Source organism: Manihot esculenta, chromosome 7 (assembly GCF_001659605.2).
Source record: "Manihot esculenta cultivar AM560-2 chromosome 7, M.esculenta_v8, whole genome shotgun sequence".
NCBI classification, from domain to species: domain Eukaryota; kingdom Viridiplantae; phylum Streptophyta; class Magnoliopsida; order Malpighiales; family Euphorbiaceae; genus Manihot; species Manihot esculenta.
Genome location: NC_035167.2, coordinates 30,604,262 through 30,625,921, shown reverse-complemented (window position 1 = coordinate 30,625,921; position 21,660 = coordinate 30,604,262). Strand labels below are relative to the sequence as shown.

Below are 21,660 nucleotides of genomic sequence, written 5' to 3'. Positions count from 1 at the left end.
AAACTCTTTCAGCATCTTCGAACACAGCACCAAATCCAAACAAATCCGAAATTGAATCTCATTACTTATAATTTCCTTTTAATTTTAAGAATTAAAACCAATATGAATAAATATTTTGAGGCTAAGGAGAGGATTAACAATTTTGAAATGATAGTTAAAAATATAAGATAAAAATAGATACAATTTCTATAGAGTAATTTTCTTTAAATAATTTTTATTAATAAATCCTGAAAAAATAAATAATATATTAGTTAAAATTATGATAACTCCAGTATTTTAAATTTAAATTATAGTTTGTGTTTAATTTGTATTTAATTATATTTTTTTTTCTAAATTTGTATGTTTTTGGAGTGAATCTGTGTCTGTAACTAATATTATTTGAAGTATTTAAATTATTTGTGTGATTGAGATATATAAAATGACTAATATATAACTTTTTTTATTATTAAAATAAATATATAATAATTAATTTAAGGTGAATATAATTTTATCTTTAAATTTTATTACCATTAATAAATTAATTTTTGTATTTTTTGAAATTTATTAAAACTAGTTTTTAAATTTTTATCCAATTAAAGCTTAAAACATTTCCTCCATCCTTCCATAAACCAATTAAAACTTAAAATAAAATACTAAAATACATTGGTAAAAGCCAGGAATTATAGGATGTTTAATCTATTATTTTACCATAGATTGATGAAAGTATTAATAATGATAAAATTCAAAGAGTTATTTATTTAAATTTTGACTAATGAAATATATTTTTTCTTTTACTTATTTTTTAAAAAAAAATTTAATTTTTTTTATAAAATTTTTATTTAGAATAAAAAAATTCAAAATTTTATAATTTAAAAAATTTTCATCAAAAATTGAAATATGAATAATTTTATAAAAATTCATTTAATTTTTTTTTTATAAAATTACTCATGCCAAACGAGAGATTAATGTATTATTATAAAGTTGATAATTTTATATCATAATGTCTAAGTTTAGATATCATGATGTAATTTACCCTCAAAACAATACTTACGTACAAAATATTTTCTTCATTTTACAAAAATTTATTTTCCTATTTATTCAAAATTATAAAAAAAAATTTTACAGGCATTCCTTTCCGTCATAATATACCTATATTTATTATGCATTGAAAAGTACAATTTATGATTTATTATTCTAAAAAAGAAAAGTATGATTTATTATTTTCAAAAATAATTTAGTATTGAAACAATATAATAGGAGGTATATATTAAAAAAATAAATAATGACAAAAAAATTCTGAACTCTTGGCCTTTTATAACTATATTCTGAATTATAAAAATTAATTAATATATTTTAAATTAATCATTTAAATTTACTTATATTTTATCATTAATAACCATTAAATTTAATGCAAATATCACATTATCATTTTAATTAGCACCAAAAAATAATATTTTAATATAATTTAAAATACATAATTATTAAAATAAATTTTAAACTTTATTAATTTAACAATCATATCCTAATTTTTTTTAATAAATATTTCTCAAATCAATTTTTTAATTTGGTTTGATATTTAATATTGGTTAGGTTTATTTATAATTTTGAATAACGCATTTTTATGAATCGATAATTTTTTTTTTTTTATTGCAATGGCAGTGAAATTTTTCTTATAGTTATAAATCATACGTATTATAATAATATTATCTCTAATAAATTAAAAATTACAATTCTTTTATTTAAAAAATTAATTATATTTATTATATTCACTCTGATCGGACTGAAAATTAATAATTAATTTAGTAAATCTAAATAGTTAAATTCATTAGAAAAAAAATATAAATTGTACTCAATTATTTTTGATTAGTTAGATTAATAGTTGATTTTCAGCTGCTAAAATATATACGATAAATATAATTAATTTTTTAAATATTTTTAATTTATTACATATAATGTTGTCATAATATTTATGATTTATAACTATATAACTATATAAGAAGTTGCACTTGTCGTTGCAAATAAAAATATCAAAAAATTAGTCATATGCTTCTAGAATTGTTTCATCTAAAATTTTAAATAAATATAATCAAAATAAAATTCAAATTAAATTGAAAATTGATTTGGGTATATTTGTTAAAAGCAAAAGGTTTAGAATATTATTGTTAAAATTTTTCAAATTTAAATTTTTTTATAATTATCTATTTTAAATTATTAAAATATTAATTTTAGTGCTGACTGAAAGGATAACAGGGCATTTCTCATATTTAACGATTAAATTTAATGATAGAGTATAATTGAATTTAGATGGTCAGTTTGAAAATATTAATTAACTTTTATAATTTAGATATATGTATTAAAACCTGAATAATTCAGGATTTTTTGCCCATTATTTTTAAAAAATAAAAAAAATATTAAATTTACCTTTAAATTATACAGTGATAGATAAAAATATTATCTTTCGATTAAAATAAATTGGCAAAATAATGTCAAACTTAGTTCACTCTAAAATTGAAGAATATAGTTCATACTATGAAATTTTAACGAGCGTTAGAAACTATTTGATTTTTTAATAATAATTTAAAAATTAATTTAGATGAAAAAATAAAATTTAATATTTTTAGTCCCACTGTATTATTAAAAAAAAAAATTTAAACTTTTAACATGAAAAAATATATAATTTATTAATTTAGTTATATTAGTTGAGTTTTTTTAAGCCACATGAAAATAATTACAATTTTATAATTGTAAGAAGTAGCTAAATAAGTTACAATTATAATTTAATAATTGTAGGAATTACATTTTTTTTTTCCCAATAATTATTTGGCATCCATTTGGTAATTGGGGTAAAGCAGAAGAGACCAAGCAGAAGAGGATTGGCTCTCAACAGACACCTATAAATAAACAAGCATCACCACCAGTCATCAAACAATCATAACAATATAAATGAAACATTTCTTCAGAAGACAGATTCAAATTGAGGTCCCCCAAATCTAGTTTTCAAGGATGAATACACACAGAAAAAGTCTGTTCTTTCTTTCTTTTGGCCCATTCTTCTATGATCAATCTCATTCTCATGGGATGTACTAGTTTGCTTGAAAAGTATACAAACCACTCTCAAATCTCTTTCTCCACCACCACTACAATCCATATTGTGAGAAAAAGAGAGGAGGAAATAACACAAATGAACAAAAGACCAAAGGTCAGAGACAAACAACTTTGGCTAATTTATGTGGGTTTTCTTGAGAAAGTAGCCCACCATCCTCCCCACTCAAGTTCCTTGAGAGAAAGGTTGAAAAAGACCAAACAAAGAAAAAGAAAAATATAATACAAAAGAGAGAAACAGCAGAGTTTTGTTTGCCACCCTGAAATCTAAAATTTAACATGAAAAGGATTCACAGCTGATAACTTGGTTTGACCTTCAAAAGCACAAGAACTCAATCCCATTTTATCTGCCTTTTTTCTTTGTTTCCTTGCCAATGTAGACCACAATGCTTGTCCTCTAGCAGGCAAACTAATCCCACTAAGATCTTCTACCCTTTTTTGTTTGCTTGTCCTTTTCCATTCCTCTTCCTCTTCCCTTACTATTCTTCACTTTCAAAAAGTAAAAGCTGCTATGTTACTTTCTTTTTTTTTTCTTTCTTTTTCTCTCTTTCATATATTTATATACTATATATATTTGTTACCTGCAATTCACATATACAGAATATTAGTAAAAATTGAAAAAAGAGAAAAGTTTAATATGTATGAAGCACAAAGCTCTACATCTCATAGTTCAATGCCAATTCTTTTGACCATGTGCTTTTCAAACATATGAGAGTTTCCTCCGATTTACGTAAAGATTTTAATGTTCAAAAAGTGCAGAGTACAACACTCTACATTTGACAGATGAACTACTTATACTGAAATAACATAAATCATCAAGACAAGCAAGATACTTTTCAATTTCTAGTCTTTACTAGGTGGTAATAGGTGCTTTTCAATTTAAGCCATGAACTAAATTCAACTCTGGCTTCTTCTTTTCTAAGAAAAAGAAAATTGTTTTGGGATGCAGATAATTTTCTTAAAGCAATAGTTGTTAATAAAAATTTAAAGGGTGGAACTTTTTACTTGGGCAGTTGCAGTTTTCCTGCATAATTAGATCATTCCAAGGACATCAAGACTTTTTAATTAGATTCTAAAGTAGGGCTCCATGCAGAGCATTTAATTTGAAGACAATGAAAAAGATAACATTTGATGTGACCATCTGCCCTAAATGCCCCTCATCTAAGGGTTAAGTAAGCGTGATTTTGTGACCACAAAATTTAAGGTCACAAAGAGAACACCTTTTTAGGTCCTACAGATATATGCCTCGAGGACACCCTCTCCTATATAAATGACCAAAAGGATAAAAGAATACAAAGGTTTTGGTCTATAAAATGACCAGGATGTCCCTAATCTATAGCAAGAATCAGTGTCGGTAGAAGACCAATAGGGGGCCAATGTTCCCCACATCAGCAGTGTAGAGTTCTTGCATTTTCCTAGACTTTTCTGCAGAACTAGAAAAATAAGAACAGCAACAGCAACTATAACAACCACCGGTTGTTAAAGAGTTTGGCCCTAATCAATGGAGGAAAAAGACAAGACTGAGCCCACGAGGATGCATTACATGACAAATTCTATTGCCTCCCTGGGGTTACGTGGCCTAATGTCTATTTGTTTTAGACAATTATATAAGAAAAGAACCTACAAGAAAAAGAAAGGTGGGAGTTTTGATGAAGGTAGAAGAAATGAAATAGAATAAAAATGCATGAGCCAAATGTGTTGATTTTCATTTAGGTTCAGTTGGGGTCAATGGATAGAGACATTTCATTTTCTGGGGAAAGGCAAATTTAGATTCCAAGTGATGATCAAATTGGTCTCTAGCTCTCATTATATTATGTAGAACAAAAACTAGTATATTTCCACAAAGGGTCCACAAAGATGCTACTTTTAGACAAGAGTATAAATGGATTTAATTATATATAAAATATTGAATGAAACGAGAGAGAGAGAGAAAAAAAAGAAAAAAAAAAAAAAAAAAAGCTTACCCTTTTTCTTTTTGGCTAGGTTGGTTCTAAAAAGAGTTGAGAGAAGTCTATGTAGGTTTAGAAGCAGCTTGCTTGAAAGCAACGGTGGGAGCAATTCTGCAGCTCCTCCTTTGGTGCTCAAGCACAAGTTCACCTGCAAACCAATCCAATTTCTCAAAATTGCTTTGCTCCCCAATCCTCTTACCCCCAAACAGCACTGATTCAACATTTTTCTGCTTCAACATTTCCTCTGCTATGGCAATCAACATCTTCACATTGTTAGGACCAGGGTCTGTGTCCACATTGGGCCCACACCCTCCTAAGCTGGACCCATTTGCCTGTCACACCAAAATGAATTGGAATAATGACCCTTTTGTACTGCACAAACTAATGCATACACCATCCCTTTTAGCAAACATTAAACCACTGTGAAGCTACATAATCTACCCAATCAGCTCAAAAGCCCTCTAATTGACAGACCCCATAATTTATAGACCACTGTGGTTAATAATTTCTACCCTTTTCATCAGGGAATAGGACCAACAAAATCATAATATTAACAGGGGTAAAAGGTCAAGCTTTACCTGCAAAAGGAGGACAAAGAAAATTGAAAATTAAGGTAGCTAAGATTAAGGTAGTACAAGAATAGTAAGATTAGAGACAATATCCTTTGCTTTTGACAGCAAATAAAGCATACCCTAATAATGAAAGCTACAAAGCTAATTATGGTGTATGCCCGTTTACCCTCTAACTAATATATGAACATAAATCATTGTATACTCCCCACACTCCTGACAAATTCAAGCCCCGGGTCTCCAGGCTCCAGCCATTTCCTAATTACTCAGCCAGCTATTGACACCAAAATAGAGTTCCTATTAAGGCAAATGCCATTCAGACAATGGTTCTAAACAAGGCAACTTGTGAGTTTTCACCATTTCAAAGATCTTTTGGAGAAGGCAAGTTGGCAATTTAATCATTTACCAAAAAAGATTTGGACCTACTATCTTTCATTTTGCCAATTAAAGAGAATCTGAAAAACTCCTGTTTTTGCAATTAACTGCTCATTAAGGAAATGAATTAAGACTGTATAGTAATTTTCAGGTTTAAGTTGCAATAACAACTGACATTTTGACCAAAAACACACAAACCCAATAAAGAAACCAGAGGCTAACGCTAAACCCACTCATCACATGCAGCCCAACACAGAGACCACCTCAGAGACAGAAACAAGCACAGGTCCCCATTTGAGCGTGTTGAATACATGATGTCCCATGTATCTCATTCCCAAACTACATGTCGGCTAATGCAAGCCATAAAACAACCCAGCTAAAAATCATAAACATCTACACCTGAAAAAGACACAATTGGCTTAGCCCATTTCACCAGCCTGGCTAAAACTGTCGAGCTTGGCAAAAAATACCATAACCAAGCTGTACAGAATTAAATACGCAGCTTGACACTTGCAAAAACATGTATACAACAAGTTGTGTTAAGGACCATACCTGAATTCTTACGTAGTTGCTGCTTCTACATTGCCCAAATGCCAAGGCTATTGCTTGGTCCACTGAATCGGCCGAACCATCACCCGCAATTCGAGCCATGGGTCGAGCCCAGTGCTTAGCCCTCCAGTTCTTAACCTCCTCATAATCGTAGCTAACTTCAAGGAGCTGACCAGTGCCTAGTGATAGTACCAATAAATCTTCCACTCCTCTCACGAATGGAAACTCTTGCTTGTTGTGCAACACGTGGGTAATTGCTGCTGATGTTGGGTTGCTCATAGCCAAACCGCCTTCAACCGCTAAACACTTGGTCTGACCATCAACGGACACCATTTGAATCGGCTCGAATAAACCCGGTTCGGCTGATGTTGCCCGGCAGACTTCCCAGAGCCGGAAATCAAAACTGTCGGTTTCTAATGCGTCGGCTCTTGAGAACAGAAACGGCGCCGTACTAGAAAGATCATAGCATGGGATTAGGACCGGTTTTAATGTATCTTTAAGCGTTAAGCTCCGGCCTTGCTCTGTAAACGTTTCTTTCATGGCTTTCTCTAGACAGGCTGTGGCAGCCGCCATAGTGGAACCGCCTTTAAATAGCCGCTTAAGAACGCCGCCTCCGCCGCCACCACGACCATTTCCACCGCCTCCATTGCCATTACCAGAACGGTATATTTTTTTGCCATGATCAGCTAAAAACCTCCAAGTGTCATCCGCCTTCGTAATCGGACGGTTATTATCTTTACTACCAAAAAGCATGGCCGTAAAGATACCTCCTATGCCCGTCCCCGCCGCGACGTCGAAATAATCAGCGATTCTGGCTTCAGGATTGCCTGATTTGGTTTTGAGTGCGTGCTCGAGATAAGCCAATGCTTTCCCAGAAAGAATCCCTCTCATGCCGCCGCCGTCGATGGAGAGTATGCAGATTTTTCCTCGCTGGTTCTTGATTGCAGAGACGCCGTTGGCATCAGCAGCTGGTGGGGATACAAAAGACTCAAGTTTAGGCTCTGTGGGTGGCGAAGAGATCTGCTTGGGGACCCATAGCTTCTGATCATCGTAGCCAAACAGAAACTTGCTTTCAAGAATTGAGAAGATTTCATAGCTTAGCTTATCGGTGTCGATGCTGGGTTCTTGCATTTCTAAAGATTGATTGGTAGACATTTTCACCTATGCAAAAACAAAGAAACGCTGTGTGTTGTGGGTTGCAAAAGAATCTAATAAGCCTTGGAGTTGCTTAAGGATTAGATTCTTTGCATTTCAATTCATTCTAGATGGAGCTGTATAATTGATTTCTTCTTTAAATGGTAAGTTTCTCTCTTATATTAATTTCACAACGAGAGAAAAAATTCTCTCCTTTTCTTTCTTCTTTTGGTTTACCTTGACAATAACGCCTGAGAGATTGAGATTTCTTGCCAAATACTTTGAATATACGCAGAGACGCTTCTATAAGGCAATCCCTCGAGAGAACTTCCCTTGATTTTTTGACAATCTTTCATCATCAAGAAGCTGAAAAACTAATCACCCAAAAACACATAACTCTTTTTGTTTTGTTGTTTGCTCAAAAAAGAAATTCTTTTCGGTTCCCAAACGCTCGGTATGACTTCAGTTGGAGCCTGAACAACCAATCATTCTTTACAAGAAAAGAAAACCAAAACCCTCAATTGAAAAACCCTTTTACCCAATCTCCTTCCTCTCTCCTCCCTCTTATCTCTTTGGGCTTGTGTAATCTTTTTAACAGAGCACGATAAAGGCAAGCTATAGCAAAATGATACACGGCATAAAAAGATTAAATCAAGCAGAGAAGTGGCTAGCTAGCCGCTAGCTATTAGCTATTGCCAAAAAACAAAGCACAAAAGAAGCCAAAGGATCAGAGAGAGAGAGAGAGAGAGGAAGAGAAACAAGGAAGGGAAATGGAATGCAAGAACACAGCAGTTGCAGAGCATGTCTGTTTATAGCTTTTAAAACCACAAGACCATTTTCAACTCTCCTCTCTCTCTCTCCCCCCCTCTCTTTCCTCTCTTCCTTGGTTATTTTCTTTCCTTCCCTTGTTTCTCTCTCCCTCTCTCTCGCTCATAAATTATAAAAATATATATATAAATAACGGATAAATAAAAGTGAAAAATATATAAATAAATTATTTTATTTGAGTAATTCAAATTTTTGTGAAGTTGAAATATAGCATCTAATACTTTTAAAATCACTTTAATAAATTAATACTTTTCTCAATTAAATATTTTCAAATGATCTTCAAAATGATTTCCACAGAATTTTCAAGTATTTAAAAATATTATTCTTAAAATTCTCTTTAAGTTAAATCTTAATTTATTAAAAAGAAAATCACTTTTTGATAAGTATAGAAAACCCATTTTTCTTAATTATAAGGTTTTTCAAACAATTAACTATACTTATTCCATTAATAATTTAAAAGGAATTTATTTTTTTTCAGTTTAAATATGAAAATTATAGTTAAAATTTTAAATTCTGGATAATTGATTTATAAAAAAAAAAGTTTTAGGTAAATTTTTATGTGGCCACGTCAGCTCCATAAATCATATAATTGGTAGCATTTTGTCTTCTGGTTTGATTAATTTTCAGTTATTTTATTAGGCGACGACCAATTAGACATCGACGGTTGTACTTGAGGTCATATGGGGTCAGAGATCGGACGGTCAACATGCGTTTTTCACTGTGTTGTCCGTGAACAACGGTCAAATAAGAGAAAAGAGGATAATTTCCATTCTTCCCGCCGTTGTCGTTACGCGTAGGGCCCAGCGCCACCCCGTCGGCAAAAAAATGGAGCCTCACTCATTCCCAATTTTGTTGTTCTATTTTATCATCTGACGAAATTGCCCCCTAAGTATATATAATCCTTTGGAGTATGACAGGTAATGCTTAGCCGGTAACGTGGAATCCGTAAATTAAGAACCTGTTTGGTTTAGACATAATAATTAGTTATAACTGATATATACTAAGCTTTTAATAAGTTATATTTAAATATTAATAGTGATTATAAATTTAATTAAATTTCTATATTTTTATTTAATGGCCAAATAAATTTTAATTTAATATAATATTATTTTTTAATAATAAAATATTGTTTTTATTTTTTAAATAATTTTTTAACTTCATATAACTAATTATTTAAAAATTCTATGTAAATTTCATGTCTTAAATAATATAGGACTTTTAGTGCATGCCAACCAAGATAATCCAATGAGAATATCAACAATTTTATGAAAATTTAAGTCAATTTAATTTTTTTTCTATCAATTTTTTTAGTTAGAAATGAAGGATTCATTTCTTTGTCAATTTATAAATTTTTATTCATGACTTTATAAAAATTTATTTTTTATAAAATAAATTATAATAAAAAAAAGTTTATGTTTAAAATGTAAAGATTTATTTCATTGTTAATGTACAAAATTTAATTTCATTTGAATTTTTTTTATAAAATAAATCATACTAAAAAGAGGATTTATATTTAAAATTTAAGAATTTATTTCTTTTTTATAATTTAAAAAAAGTTAAATCATGTATAATTTTATAAGAATTAATTTTTTTTTCCTAAATGAATCATGTTTGATGAATCTGATTTTCCTCTTATTCCATGATAGATCTGATTTTCTTTTGGATTCATCATATGGGTCTCTCACTATTCGATTTGATGAAAGGACCTGTAAAATAAGAAAAGAATATGGAGTCGAGAAAGAAGCCGAAAGAAGAAGGAAGACCCTCTCTTTTTTTTACCTGCCCCTAACGCCTTCCGCCTTTCTGCTATTGTGCTATCTATCTATGTCACTCAGGTCTGTACGTACGAACGTGTCAGACTGGACCAACTCCTCTCTCTCACATCACATCATCGGAATTGTCTTCTTCCTGCTGGGTCTCACATTACATCGCCGGAATTATCTTCTTTCTGCTGGGTCTGGGTTCGCGAGTAATCCATCCGGCTCGATATGTCTGAGTCGAGGCCTGAAATACTGAGTTGGTCAACTTAAGGAGGATTTGATGGATTTTAGACCATTGTTCTCCTCTTGAATCCGGTTTCGTCCAGAATAAAGAAAGCCAAGCGGTCATCAATCTTAAATAGAAAGAAAAAATTAATGGACGGAGCTATCGAAAGGCACCCATGCAAGTCTCAAACATCTATTTTATCTTTACAGTATTGGAGAAGTTGTTTAAAATCAACCACTGGTTTTTTATATTTTAGAGATCTATACTTATAGGAAAGTGATAAATAGCATCAATTATAAAAAGTAATATAAATTTTAAAAAAATTTATTTAATTTCATTTATATTTATTTTAAAATTTTTATTTATATTTATATTAAAATAATATCTCCATCTATTACAGTAAAAAATAATAATTTTTAAATTTTATCAAAAATATTAATGTGATAACTAAAATATAATTATTATTTTTTAAAAAATATATAAAAATAACATGTAATTTTATTAAATTTCTATAAAATATATAATTTAATTTATATTAAAATAATATCTCATAATATAATTTTTACAATTATATTTTATGAGTATTATCAGTCGCTATTTAACGATAACATAATATATCATTTCAATTTAAATTAAATCATATTTTTAAAAAAAAAAAATCGATAAATATATCTTACATCTATTAGTAACATTATGGTGCCTTCTTAATCGATAAATTTTTTTAAAAAAAGAAAATATAAATTTTTAATGATGGTAATAATTACTTGAAAGAATAATATTATAATTTTTTAGAGAAATTTATAATTTAGTCTCTGAGTATTCCCATTATTAATAAGTCAATTATTACATTTTTAGAAATCTATTAAAACGTTCTCAACTTTTTTATCCGTCAACGAAATAGTCATTCTATCATTTTTTTTCATTAAAAATAGATAAAGGATGAGAGAGACAATTTTTAAAATTCAATTTTGACATCAAATAAAATCTTTTATTTAATAATTATATATTATTATTATTAACAAGTCAGTTCCTACATTTTTTAAAATTTATTAAAATATTTTTTTCTTTTCTCATATCTATTAAAACGTTCTTATCGTTTATTTCCGTCAACGAAATAGTCCATCCTTCTTCTCTTTCCTCCTCCTTTGCCTCCTCCTTAAAAAATAAGGAAAAAAAATAAAAGAAGAATAGAAGATGATGAAGGAGAAAAAGAAAAAAAAGAAGAAAAAAAGAGAAGAAAAAGATACGATGATGAAAAAGAAAAAAAAAATTTTCTCCTCCTCCTTAAAAAAGAAAAATAAAAAAAATTGAAAAAGAATTAAAGAAGAAGAAAAAGAAAAAGAAGAACTAAAAAAGAAGAAGAGAAAAAATCAATGAAGGAGGAGGAGGAAGAGGAGGAGGAGGAGGGTAATTCGATTTTTTACTATAATTTTAACGGAAAAAATAGATGGAATGACTATTTTGTTGACGGAGATAAAATATAAAAATATTTTAATAAATTTCTGAAAATGTAGAGATTGACTTGTTAATAATGATAATATCTATCAATTAAATTGTAAATTTTTTTTTTAATCGTTTAAAATTAAATAGGTGTTAATCATTATTCATAAAAATATTATCCTTCTTATGTATATATATTTTTTTACTAAGAAATTATGGTGTCTTCTTATATTTATAATTAACTACCAAATTTTCTATAAAGAAATATCTTATTATATTTATAATTAACTACCAGATTTTCTATAAAAACATATAATGGTTATTAGAGGTTGATAATAATTTTATATTTATACAATTTATAGTTGAAATGGATTTCTAATTTATGTATTTAAATTAAAACAAAAAATTAATAAAAAAATAAATTCAAAAACTATTTATTTTATATAATATAGAGAAATTTATTATTTAATACATCAATTTTGAAAAATATATCAATTTCTATATTGAAAGTGAAAGATATGAATTTTTTTAGTCAGAGCTATTGTATTTGAAAAGAAACAAAAATAATACAAAATTTCATTGCATGCCTAATAATTACTTGAAACAGAGATGTAGATGGCATGGGGAAAAATAATAGTATTATGGAAATTTTGTTTTCACCACCAATGAAAAGTAGAAAATTAGAAAGGGAAAATAAATAAAAATATAATTTTTAATACACTCTCTGAAATTTAATAAAATAATTATTTTATTAATAAAATAAAAATTTATAGACTAAATTATTTATTATGAAAAATAAAATAAAATTATAAATTTTGTTAAATTTTAAAAATTATAAGCTAAATTATCCTAAATGAAGATGGGTAACACTTGGAAATCCATCAACGTAGGAAAGAAATGGGGGAATTGGTGTTGAGTTTGGGAATGATTTGATTGAAAGCAGAATAGATGATGATGCTCATCCACTCACTCACTCATACGTAATTTTTTTTTTTTTTTTTTTTGTCATAAGTTGACAAATCCAACTCCATCATTTCCTCCGTGAAATAAAAATTTGCGCGTTGAATTTTTATTCCTATTATTTATTTATTTTTGTTAGTGAAAAATTGGAAAATTCTTGCAAGGAATACGGGATGAGCAGTATTCGGTTTAAATCGAAAAAATTAATTAAATCGAATTGATTTAAAAATTTAGTTCGGTTTTTTATATATTTCAGTTCTATTCGATTTTTAATTTTAGAAATTTTAGTTATTTCGATTCAGTTCGATTTTGATTAGAAAAAAATCAAAAAAACCAAACCGAATCGATTAGTGATAATAATATATTTTTTCAATAATATAGAGAAATTAAATCATATTAAGATTAAAATACTTTAATTAAATTTTAAAATATTAAAAATAAAGTGTAAAAAATAAAAAAAATTATTAAAAATCGAAACTAATCAAACCGAACCGAATCGAACCGAATCAGACCGGTTCGGTTCGATTCGGTTTCTGACCAAAATCGGTTCGATTCGGTTTTCATAAACACTAAAATTTCAATTTTCGGTTTATTCGGTTCGGTTTGATTTTGAACCGAACCGACCTAATGCTCACCCCTACCCACAGATACATGTAAATTTTTTATGTTGAATTTTGTCAAAATTATAAAGGAAAATTTATTATTTAATTTAAAAAAAAATTAAAATATTTTTCAATAAATTTTCTTTCACTTATAACAAATTTATTGTAAAAATATGTAATTTCCCTCAACAAATTATGTTGGTAATGATAATGTGGTTTACTAAGGTGTGATTTAATATTTGATATAACCAAGATTAGCAAGTTGTTGTGTTTGTATGATTTCAAAGAGTCTCTTTCATTATCTAATATTGTATATATTCTTAAATAATGTAATTTCAAGAAAAATGTAATCATTTGATTAGCATTCTCAGGTGAAAAGGGGACAAATTACTAAGTAAATCATGGGCATAAATTAAGGTTAAAATGATTAGAGGTTGTCTGTCTCCATGAGATTAAAGAATTGGTTTAAAGCAATTACTCCACTAATGGCGGGTGAACATCATATTAAGGTGACTTTGACTAATGTGTTGGAATCATTTCATCCTCAATCACGGGTAACAGACACTGTCTTTCATTTAAAACCGTTTAAATTTTAACTACGGTTTTTTAATTAGTTATATATAATTCACATAATCTCCAACTGACACATTCACTTTCACCTGTAATGAATAATCCCTCCACTTTCACCCGTAGCTGATGTTCACTTTTTTCTTTATTTTATTAAAATATAAATATGTTAATAATATTAATAATTAAAATAAAATTATGTTGTATTTGAATAATATATAAAAAAAACAATAAATTGTTTAAAATTTAAAAATAATTATATAAAAATATATATTTTAATTTTTATGCATATTTATTTTTTATACAATAATACAAATGAATTATTAAATTTCATTCGCATCGATTAATGGATAAGAAATTTCATGATTATAAATATAATAAAAATTTATTAAAAATTTTATAATTATAAATATAATTGGGATATGTTAAATTATATTATTTAACGGTAATTTTTCATAAAATTTTACTAAATTATTAAAAGAGTAAATTTTTATTAAAAATTAATATTTATAGTGTTTAATTTTTTTTTACGGGTAGAACTACATATTATTTTATTAGACGATATGGCCACGTATAAATATTATATTATGTAATTTGTAAATATTAAATTTATTTTTAGTACAAGCTTTATTGAAAGAAAAATAAAATCATAAAATAAAAAAAATGCAGAGATTATAATAGCCGGGAAAAATAAAATCCAGAGGAGAGAGAATATTGAAAAGTAAATAATGTTAAGAAAAACATTTATTTAAAATATTAAAAAATTAATAATTATTTGTTTTATTTGACATAAAAGTCAAAAAAAAATTTATAGTTAATTTTTAAATTAAAATTTTGAATTTATTAAGTAATTTTTAAGATAATTTATTTAATTAAATATAAATATTTAAAATAATCAAAATTTTTAATATTATATTTAATTTTTTATTTTTGTTTTGTAATTAAAGTTTTAAGATATTTAATTTTAAGATTAGAAATTTAATTATATTTATAATAGAAATAGAGTATAATTATAATAAATTTATAAATTAAATTTTTATCATTCAATATCAAAAGTTTTGATTATTATCATGATCTAAAATTTATTCTTTTATATTTAATATAATTTTTATAAATTACTATTTAATTTTTATATTATAACTAAATTCGTTAATCACTTAATTTTAAAAAAATATATTAAAATATTTATAATATTTTAAAAATTTACTAATTAAATTTTTAATTAATTTTAATCGTTAAACATTTCATTTTAATTTATATATTTTAAATTTTTTATAATATTTAATTATTGAAACAAATAGAAAAATTAATTAATAAATATTTTAAAATATCAATAATAATATAATTTGTTTTTTAAAATTGAAAGACATATAAAAATTAAATAACAATTTTTTTATAATAAATTGAATCAGTATTTGCACCATAATCTTTGAAGCAGCTGGAAAAATAGTGGAAACAACTGTGTTGTCTTTCACAACAAAGGAGTGTGGATGTTAGAAAAACATTAAAAACCAAAACAGAGAGTAAAAATTACTATTTAATCTTTATAATATAAAAAAATTTATTAATTAATTTGTTATTTTAAAAAATATTTTTAAATTTTTTAAAATTTTACTAATTAATTCTTGTTAGCTATTAGTTCTCAATATAAAAAATTAATTAATAAATATTTTTATAAAATTAAAGGATTAATTAATAAATTTTTATATATTATAAAAATTAAATAATAAATTTATAAAATATTTTATTTTGAATTATATTAAAATTAACTATATATATTCATTTATTTTCAAAACTCAATAACTTACTCTCTGTATTATTCTTTTTTTAAAATGATGAGTGAACGATTGAATTTGAGATCTTTTAGGTTTAGTCGGATGCACTTATCATCAGGCTAAACCTGTGAGTGCACTTACTCTCTATATTTAAATTTAATTTTGACAAAATAAAAGTTCTTTTATCAAATTTCAAAAATAATATATATAATTTTTTATTTAATAAAATTAAAATATAAAAAATTAAATTATTGATTTTGACATTTTATCAAAATATATGTTTAGCATTGTAATGCTTTTATTTTTAAAATATAAGGTAAAATACAGTGCTGTCAGTCTCTTCAATTTTATTTTTTTAAAAAAATCTTATCCAATGAATAAACTTGAAATATGAAAAATTATTTATGTTAGGTTGGGTCAAACAAGAAATTGGAAATATGAATCTTGAGGTGAGCTTGGTGGGTGGCAATGCCATTGACCTTACTACAATTTTATCATTATCTGACAAATGGACCAATCTGACTGCCCCATCCTAACAAATTAAGACACATGGTCCTAAGCATCAGGAGGATCTTCATCCTTAGTAACTCTACATGTGCCTTCATTTCGGCTCCACTGGTCACAGTATTCGATTTAAATTAAAAAAATTAATTAAATTAAATTAATTTAAAATTTTAATTTAATTTTTTATTTTATTTTATTTTAATTTAATTTAAAAATATTAATTTAATTTAAAAATATTAATTTAATTTGATTTCATAGTTTTCAACATTGAATTAACTGATTGCACGGTTCAGACAACATTTGACACATGAACAAAATGATGTAGGATTAATATAACACAAGTATGGTTTTTATTTCATTTAAAATGAATTTTTAAAAGCTAAAAAGCATCAAATTTTCTCATTCAAATTATGACAATTAACACAAGTATCAAGTTTCAAAGGTCCAAAAACTTCATTTTGAAAAACCTTAATCTCTCTCAAATATTAAATTTAAAATTTTTAAATTTTAAAAAAATTTTCATTATTTTATAAAACTTCCTTCCAACTAAGAGAAATGTTATCTGTTTTAATATATTTGTTTTATTTGGATAGACTAAACTAATGTATATAAAATATAAAATTTCATATGAAGTTACTATCATTTTATATTATGAGTATATATAATTAGTTTGGTCTATTAATTTTAAAAAATATATTAAAATATCACCGACGTCTTAAAAAATCTACTAGTTAATTTTTTTTATTAATTCTAACAGTTAAATATTTTATTATTTAGTCCTCGTAGTTTTAAAAACTTATTAATTTGTCTCTCAAATTTTTAAAAAGTCTATTAATTAGTCATTAGTCATTTCGTATTAGGAACATTTTAAATTTTTTCATAATACTTAACAGTTCAAATTAATGAAATAACTAACTAATAGATTTTTTAAAATATCAAGCGAATTTTAATATATTTTTCAAAATAAAGAGTGCAAGTAATATATTTTCCCATACTATAAAAACCACTTAGTAATTTTCCCTTATGCACAGTTTTGAAACCCAATTTTTCCTTATGCACAGTTTTGAAACCCGGAAGGAGGAGGCCCAAATAAATCCATGAAATTCTGTTAAAATTGGGCCAACCCGTTCACGGATCACAGAATTTCAATTTTTTTAAATAAAGTTTTTCCACAAAACGACATTTCTTTTTTCAAAATGAAAAACGAGATTATTTAGTAAAGTATTAAATATTAAATTTAAGAGTAATTTAATTAAGTAATTAAATATTAAAATGAAACATTAGAAGCAAACATATTAAAATTTAATTTATCTAATTTAATATTACGAAAAATTAATTGCATACCACAATTTAATATTTAATAAACAGCATACAATATTACTTAAATATATTAATAAAAAGAATTTAATATAATAATAAATAATTAAATAATATAAATTTAATCTTTATTAAATACACATCCATTAAATCTTAAACCCCTTAATTAATTTTAAATTTTATCTAATTTAGTCTACAGAGGTTCTTAGAAACCAATTAAAACGAGGGTAATTTTTCAAAAATAAGAAGCTTCTAACAGATAATAACAAATTGTATTACCTTAAAAGGAGTTGGGTTTCTGAGATGGACAATGAATGATAGGGATAGTTTATTTTTTAAAGTAACATGATCAAACAATCAAATTGTAAATATGACTAGAGGAAACTCAAGTACAAGCACTCCTCACCACGCCAGAACGCCATAATCAAATCAAAATGGTACACCCAGAAAGACACCATTTAAACATGTTTACGGGTTAGCGAACTCCCTAGTTCTTCACTGTCGTCACATGCTTCAGAAGAATATGTACCACATCATGAGATATCCTTGCTGCCTCTGTCTTGAGGTGATGAATCTTTGCCTCCGTTTCTTGCTCGAGCCTCTTCACATTAGCACCAGAATCTCCGCTACTCTGTTTAATGGGTATGTTCGAGTCAGCGTTTATAATAATATAGCAATGCAGATAAAGTAGTAATCAGATGATCCAAGTTTGCCATATGCTGTAAATAAGCAACTCATGAAAAAAGATTACAGATTTATAATCACAACCTCCTATCTCTTGAAATGCAACTCTAAAAAATTAGATTGCAAAAGAAAGCCAAATGGAGGTGTATGAAGAAAAATAGCTGCGACTAAAGGGATTAACTGATAATACATATCTGATAATGGTTATGTGCCAAGGGGCTTTGGAGTGTGTGCATCTCTCTCTCTCTATTTGGGAGTTGAGGGAGAGGGTGATGGAAACTAAATATTTCAACAACTAAATGGTAATCGAGAAGAAAAGAGAATAAGGCCACCAAGCATCAAAATAGAAAATAATCATAAACATGATCACTACAACACAGTTTAACTATCTGCATTTTCATGAAATTATGTTGCAAGTCATCTGGTACTTGAAATTGCAAATGGACATGAACTGCTGTCATTGAAAGCCACAAACAAAATCATAATGAGATTTTCTATGAGCATTCTCACCTCTGCGACCTTCCTCTGGAACTCAGCTTCCACATGAGCACGGAATTCAGCAATATCCTTTTCAGCCTCTTCCTTAGCTTGTTTCAATCTAGCCATTTTTGCTGAATAGGAAAAGATACAGAAGAAAGTAACATCAAGATCTCCAACAACGTGAAACCTAATACCATCATTTTTTTTTCAATGGACAAAAATGTCAGTGGTTATAAATCTCTAAAGACTAAAAAGAGAACTGCTTCCATCAAATTTATATATGAGCAAGTATAATAACTTGAATTTGAATTTGAGTTTTGCATATTTGTTTAAAAGCTCTTGTTTTTCCTTCAAGTCATATTTCAATATATGACAATGTTGTAAATTAAACTCTTTTTTAAGACATCTAAGCTGAGGGTTAAGTAACATTAAAGCCAGGAACTTGCTACTGGTGAAGTTTATAGAGAATAAATGAACACAATATAGTTTCATAAACAACAAATGGCCTTCGCAAGATCATGCTCTCTGATGAAAACACAAAAAGATGGGAATTGCGGAGGCAAAGGGATGACAGATGATTTAAACAGAATATAAGTGTTTTAGTCTTCGGTAAACAGAAAATGGAGAATACTCACCATTTCTGGCAGCATTGACAATGTGCTGAGCTTCCTGTTCTGCAGCTAACAGTTGTTGAATTCCATTCTGACCCCTGCTGGCATCCATTCTTCAAGGAATTTCTAATGAGAACATGACATATTAAGTATCAGTGCTAGATATAGTGCAAACAAAAATTAGCATATGAAAATAAGATGGATCTTCTGTAGAGGGAACCAATCAAATGAAGAATATCAGCAAGAAAAACTGCACATTTGGGGTTTCATAACAGTTCAGGCACAAACATAAGTTACCAGCAAAACGTTACTTCCCTGTAACAATTCTTCTAATAAATGGTATCTAAATTCCACATGAGATAAACTTAAGGATGCTTAAGAACCAACAAAATTCAGCCCTTGCCCCATGAATTCTTTTGCATCAATAAAGTGAAAGACAATAGCTGTGCACAATTTCTTCCTTATAGCTAACCAGGTTCATTTCCTGAATTGGAAAAATTGCAGCCTAAATACAAGGCACCTAATAATGGGAAAATTATGGGTGCAGCAAAGATGACAGCCCCTCACCCTAGCTTGGGAATGAGGCATGGTAACAACAATCCTTAATAATGATAGAGGAGAGCTGAATGATTATGCCTTTGAGAATTAAATCATTCACATTCTTAACAGGCCACAAAAATTGCATACCAAAAGTAGGACCTATAACCAAATATCATAGTAAGTACAACATTACAAAGCTTGAAAGCTATTGACCAGCTCGAAGAAACCTGATATTTATGAAAACATACTTGACATTACTTTGCCATATTAGTACTGAAACTACTGTGTAGTTTTATCGGTCCTGACTGGCTTAGTCAACTCAGCTAAAATTTACCAAGCTTTAATTCCAAACTAGTGGGGGTTTGCAACATCTTCAGTTGTCCTCAACCAACACAAATTTTGGTTGGCATTTTGAATATAAAAAGTAAATCAAGTAACAAAACCAAAATTACAAGAATCAAAAAGAACATATCATATAAATCTTCACCGAATGAAATTGACATTTCAAAGAGCCATCAATTACTGCTTTTAAGCAAGAAGAAAAACCATGGCCTAGGATACAGTACAATTAATCCATCAGATAGAAACATCCAACAATAAGTTCAATCCACATATCCAGTATCCAAAAAAAAAAGTTCCCAGATTCTGATAATTTCAAATCATAAATCTTGACCGATCTAAGCCATCAACTTCTCTTAGTAATCAGAGTCCACACATGCAACAGTAAATGTAAACCCCAACCAAAAACAGTATACCACACTAGAACAACACTGAACTATCGAATCTGGCCATACCCATCAAAATTTCTCACCCAGAAAGTGATAATAAAGATTCAGATATATCTTATTAATTCGAGAAATTGAAGACCATGAGATCAAGAAAGCTTTCTCTTCTCAACAAGCTTTGGCGGCCCATAATTTGAAAAAAAAAAAAAAATGGAAGAAGATAATGAATGTAGTAAAGGCATGTACTGTGATCTAAAACGCGAGAAAGATAGGCAAAAGAAAAGCAGAAAATCCAGAAAATTAGGGAGAAAATCTTAATTTTTGCGAGTGCCAAACAGAGGAGACTCACCTAAAGAATCGGTGTTGTGTTCGATTCAAAGATCTGCGAGAAGCAGTCGATGAATGAATGACTTGATGTGGTAGGTACTTGAATCGAACGTGCTATTTTAGATTTGTAGGGGACCAAACAGTAATTTTGCTGATTGATGTTCAATTACTAAAATAGACACCACCTTTCTTAAATTGACTGCTAACGTGAAATGCAGACCAACTTTTCCAATTTTTTTATAAGGTTTTTTTTTTTTAAATATGTTATATATAAATATTATTATTTTATATAACATATTATTATTTTATTATTAATATTATATATTATAATAATAGTAAATAAAATTTGGTATTCTATTATCACGAAATCAAATTATTATGACTTCAATTTATATTTAATTAAAGACAATTAAAAATATTACAATGAAATAAAATAAAGAAAATATATCACTTTAATTAACTTATGAATTTTTTATTTAAAAAATAATTTATATATAATTTTATCAGAATTTATTAAATTTTTTTTTTTATGTTAAGGAGAGTGAAAAAAATATTTCAACAATGATATTGTATTAAATATTTACCAAAGTTTCACTCCGTGGTTTCTTTGTAACTAGATATTCTCGCCTTTTTCTCTTTCTTAAACCTAACTTCTTT

General features: G+C 27.5%; 2 protein-coding genes across 3 annotated transcripts; both read right to left on the bottom strand.

Annotated features, from left to right (window-relative positions):
* Window positions 1-3,468: 3,468 nt before the first annotated feature.
* Window positions 3,469-8,577, bottom strand: LOC110618853 (patatin-like protein 7). 2 transcript variants are annotated; one of them, XM_021762115.2, is made up of 3 exons: window positions 6,527-8,577; window positions 5,046-5,362; window positions 3,469-3,662 (listed from the first exon to the last, which is right to left on the bottom strand). In XM_021762115.2, the coding sequence occupies exons 1-2, from the start codon at window positions 7,676-7,678 to the stop codon at window positions 5,093-5,095; spliced, it is 1,422 nt and encodes a 473-aa protein (XP_021617807.1). In that variant the 5' UTR covers window positions 7,679-8,577; the 3' UTR covers window positions 3,469-3,662; window positions 5,046-5,092. The 2 variants fall into 2 exon arrangements, with proteins under 2 accessions (XP_021617807.1, XP_043814273.1); XM_043958338.1 differs by lacking the exons at window positions 3,469-3,662; window positions 5,046-5,362 and adding an exon at window positions 5,370-5,608.
* Window positions 8,578-17,889: 9,312 nt separating this feature from the next.
* LOC110618688 (V-type proton ATPase subunit G 1) lies at window positions 17,890-21,155 on the bottom strand. The gene is made up of 4 exons (XM_021761905.2): window positions 21,026-21,155; window positions 19,436-19,537; window positions 18,831-18,931; window positions 17,890-18,267 (listed from the first exon to the last, which is right to left on the bottom strand). Exons 2-4 carry the CDS (start codon window positions 19,521-19,523, stop codon window positions 18,124-18,126), a joined length of 333 nt encoding a protein of 110 aa, XP_021617597.1. The 5' UTR covers window positions 19,524-19,537; window positions 21,026-21,155; the 3' UTR covers window positions 17,890-18,123.
* Between the last annotated feature and the right edge of the window lie 505 nt (window positions 21,156-21,660).

Coding starts and splice junctions, on each gene's coding strand:
- LOC110618853 (XM_021762115.2), bottom strand. CDS start 7,678: ATGTCTACCAATCAATCTTTAGAAATGCAAGAACCCAGCATCGACACC. Junction 5,363..6,526: donor GCAACTACGTAAGAATTCAG/GTATGGTCCTTA, acceptor TTGGTGTGACAG/GCAAATGGGTCCAGCTTAGG.
- LOC110618688 (XM_021761905.2), bottom strand. CDS start 19,523: ATGGATGCCAGCAGGGGTCAGAATGGAATTCAACAACTGTTAGCTGCA. Junction 18,932..19,435: donor TGTCAATGCTGCCAGAAATG/GTGAGTATTCTC, acceptor TTTCCTATTCAG/CAAAAATGGCTAGATTGAAA. Junction 18,268..18,830: donor TCCAGAGGAAGGTCGCAGAG/GTGAGAATGCTC, acceptor CCCATTAAACAG/AGTAGCGGAGATTCTGGTGC.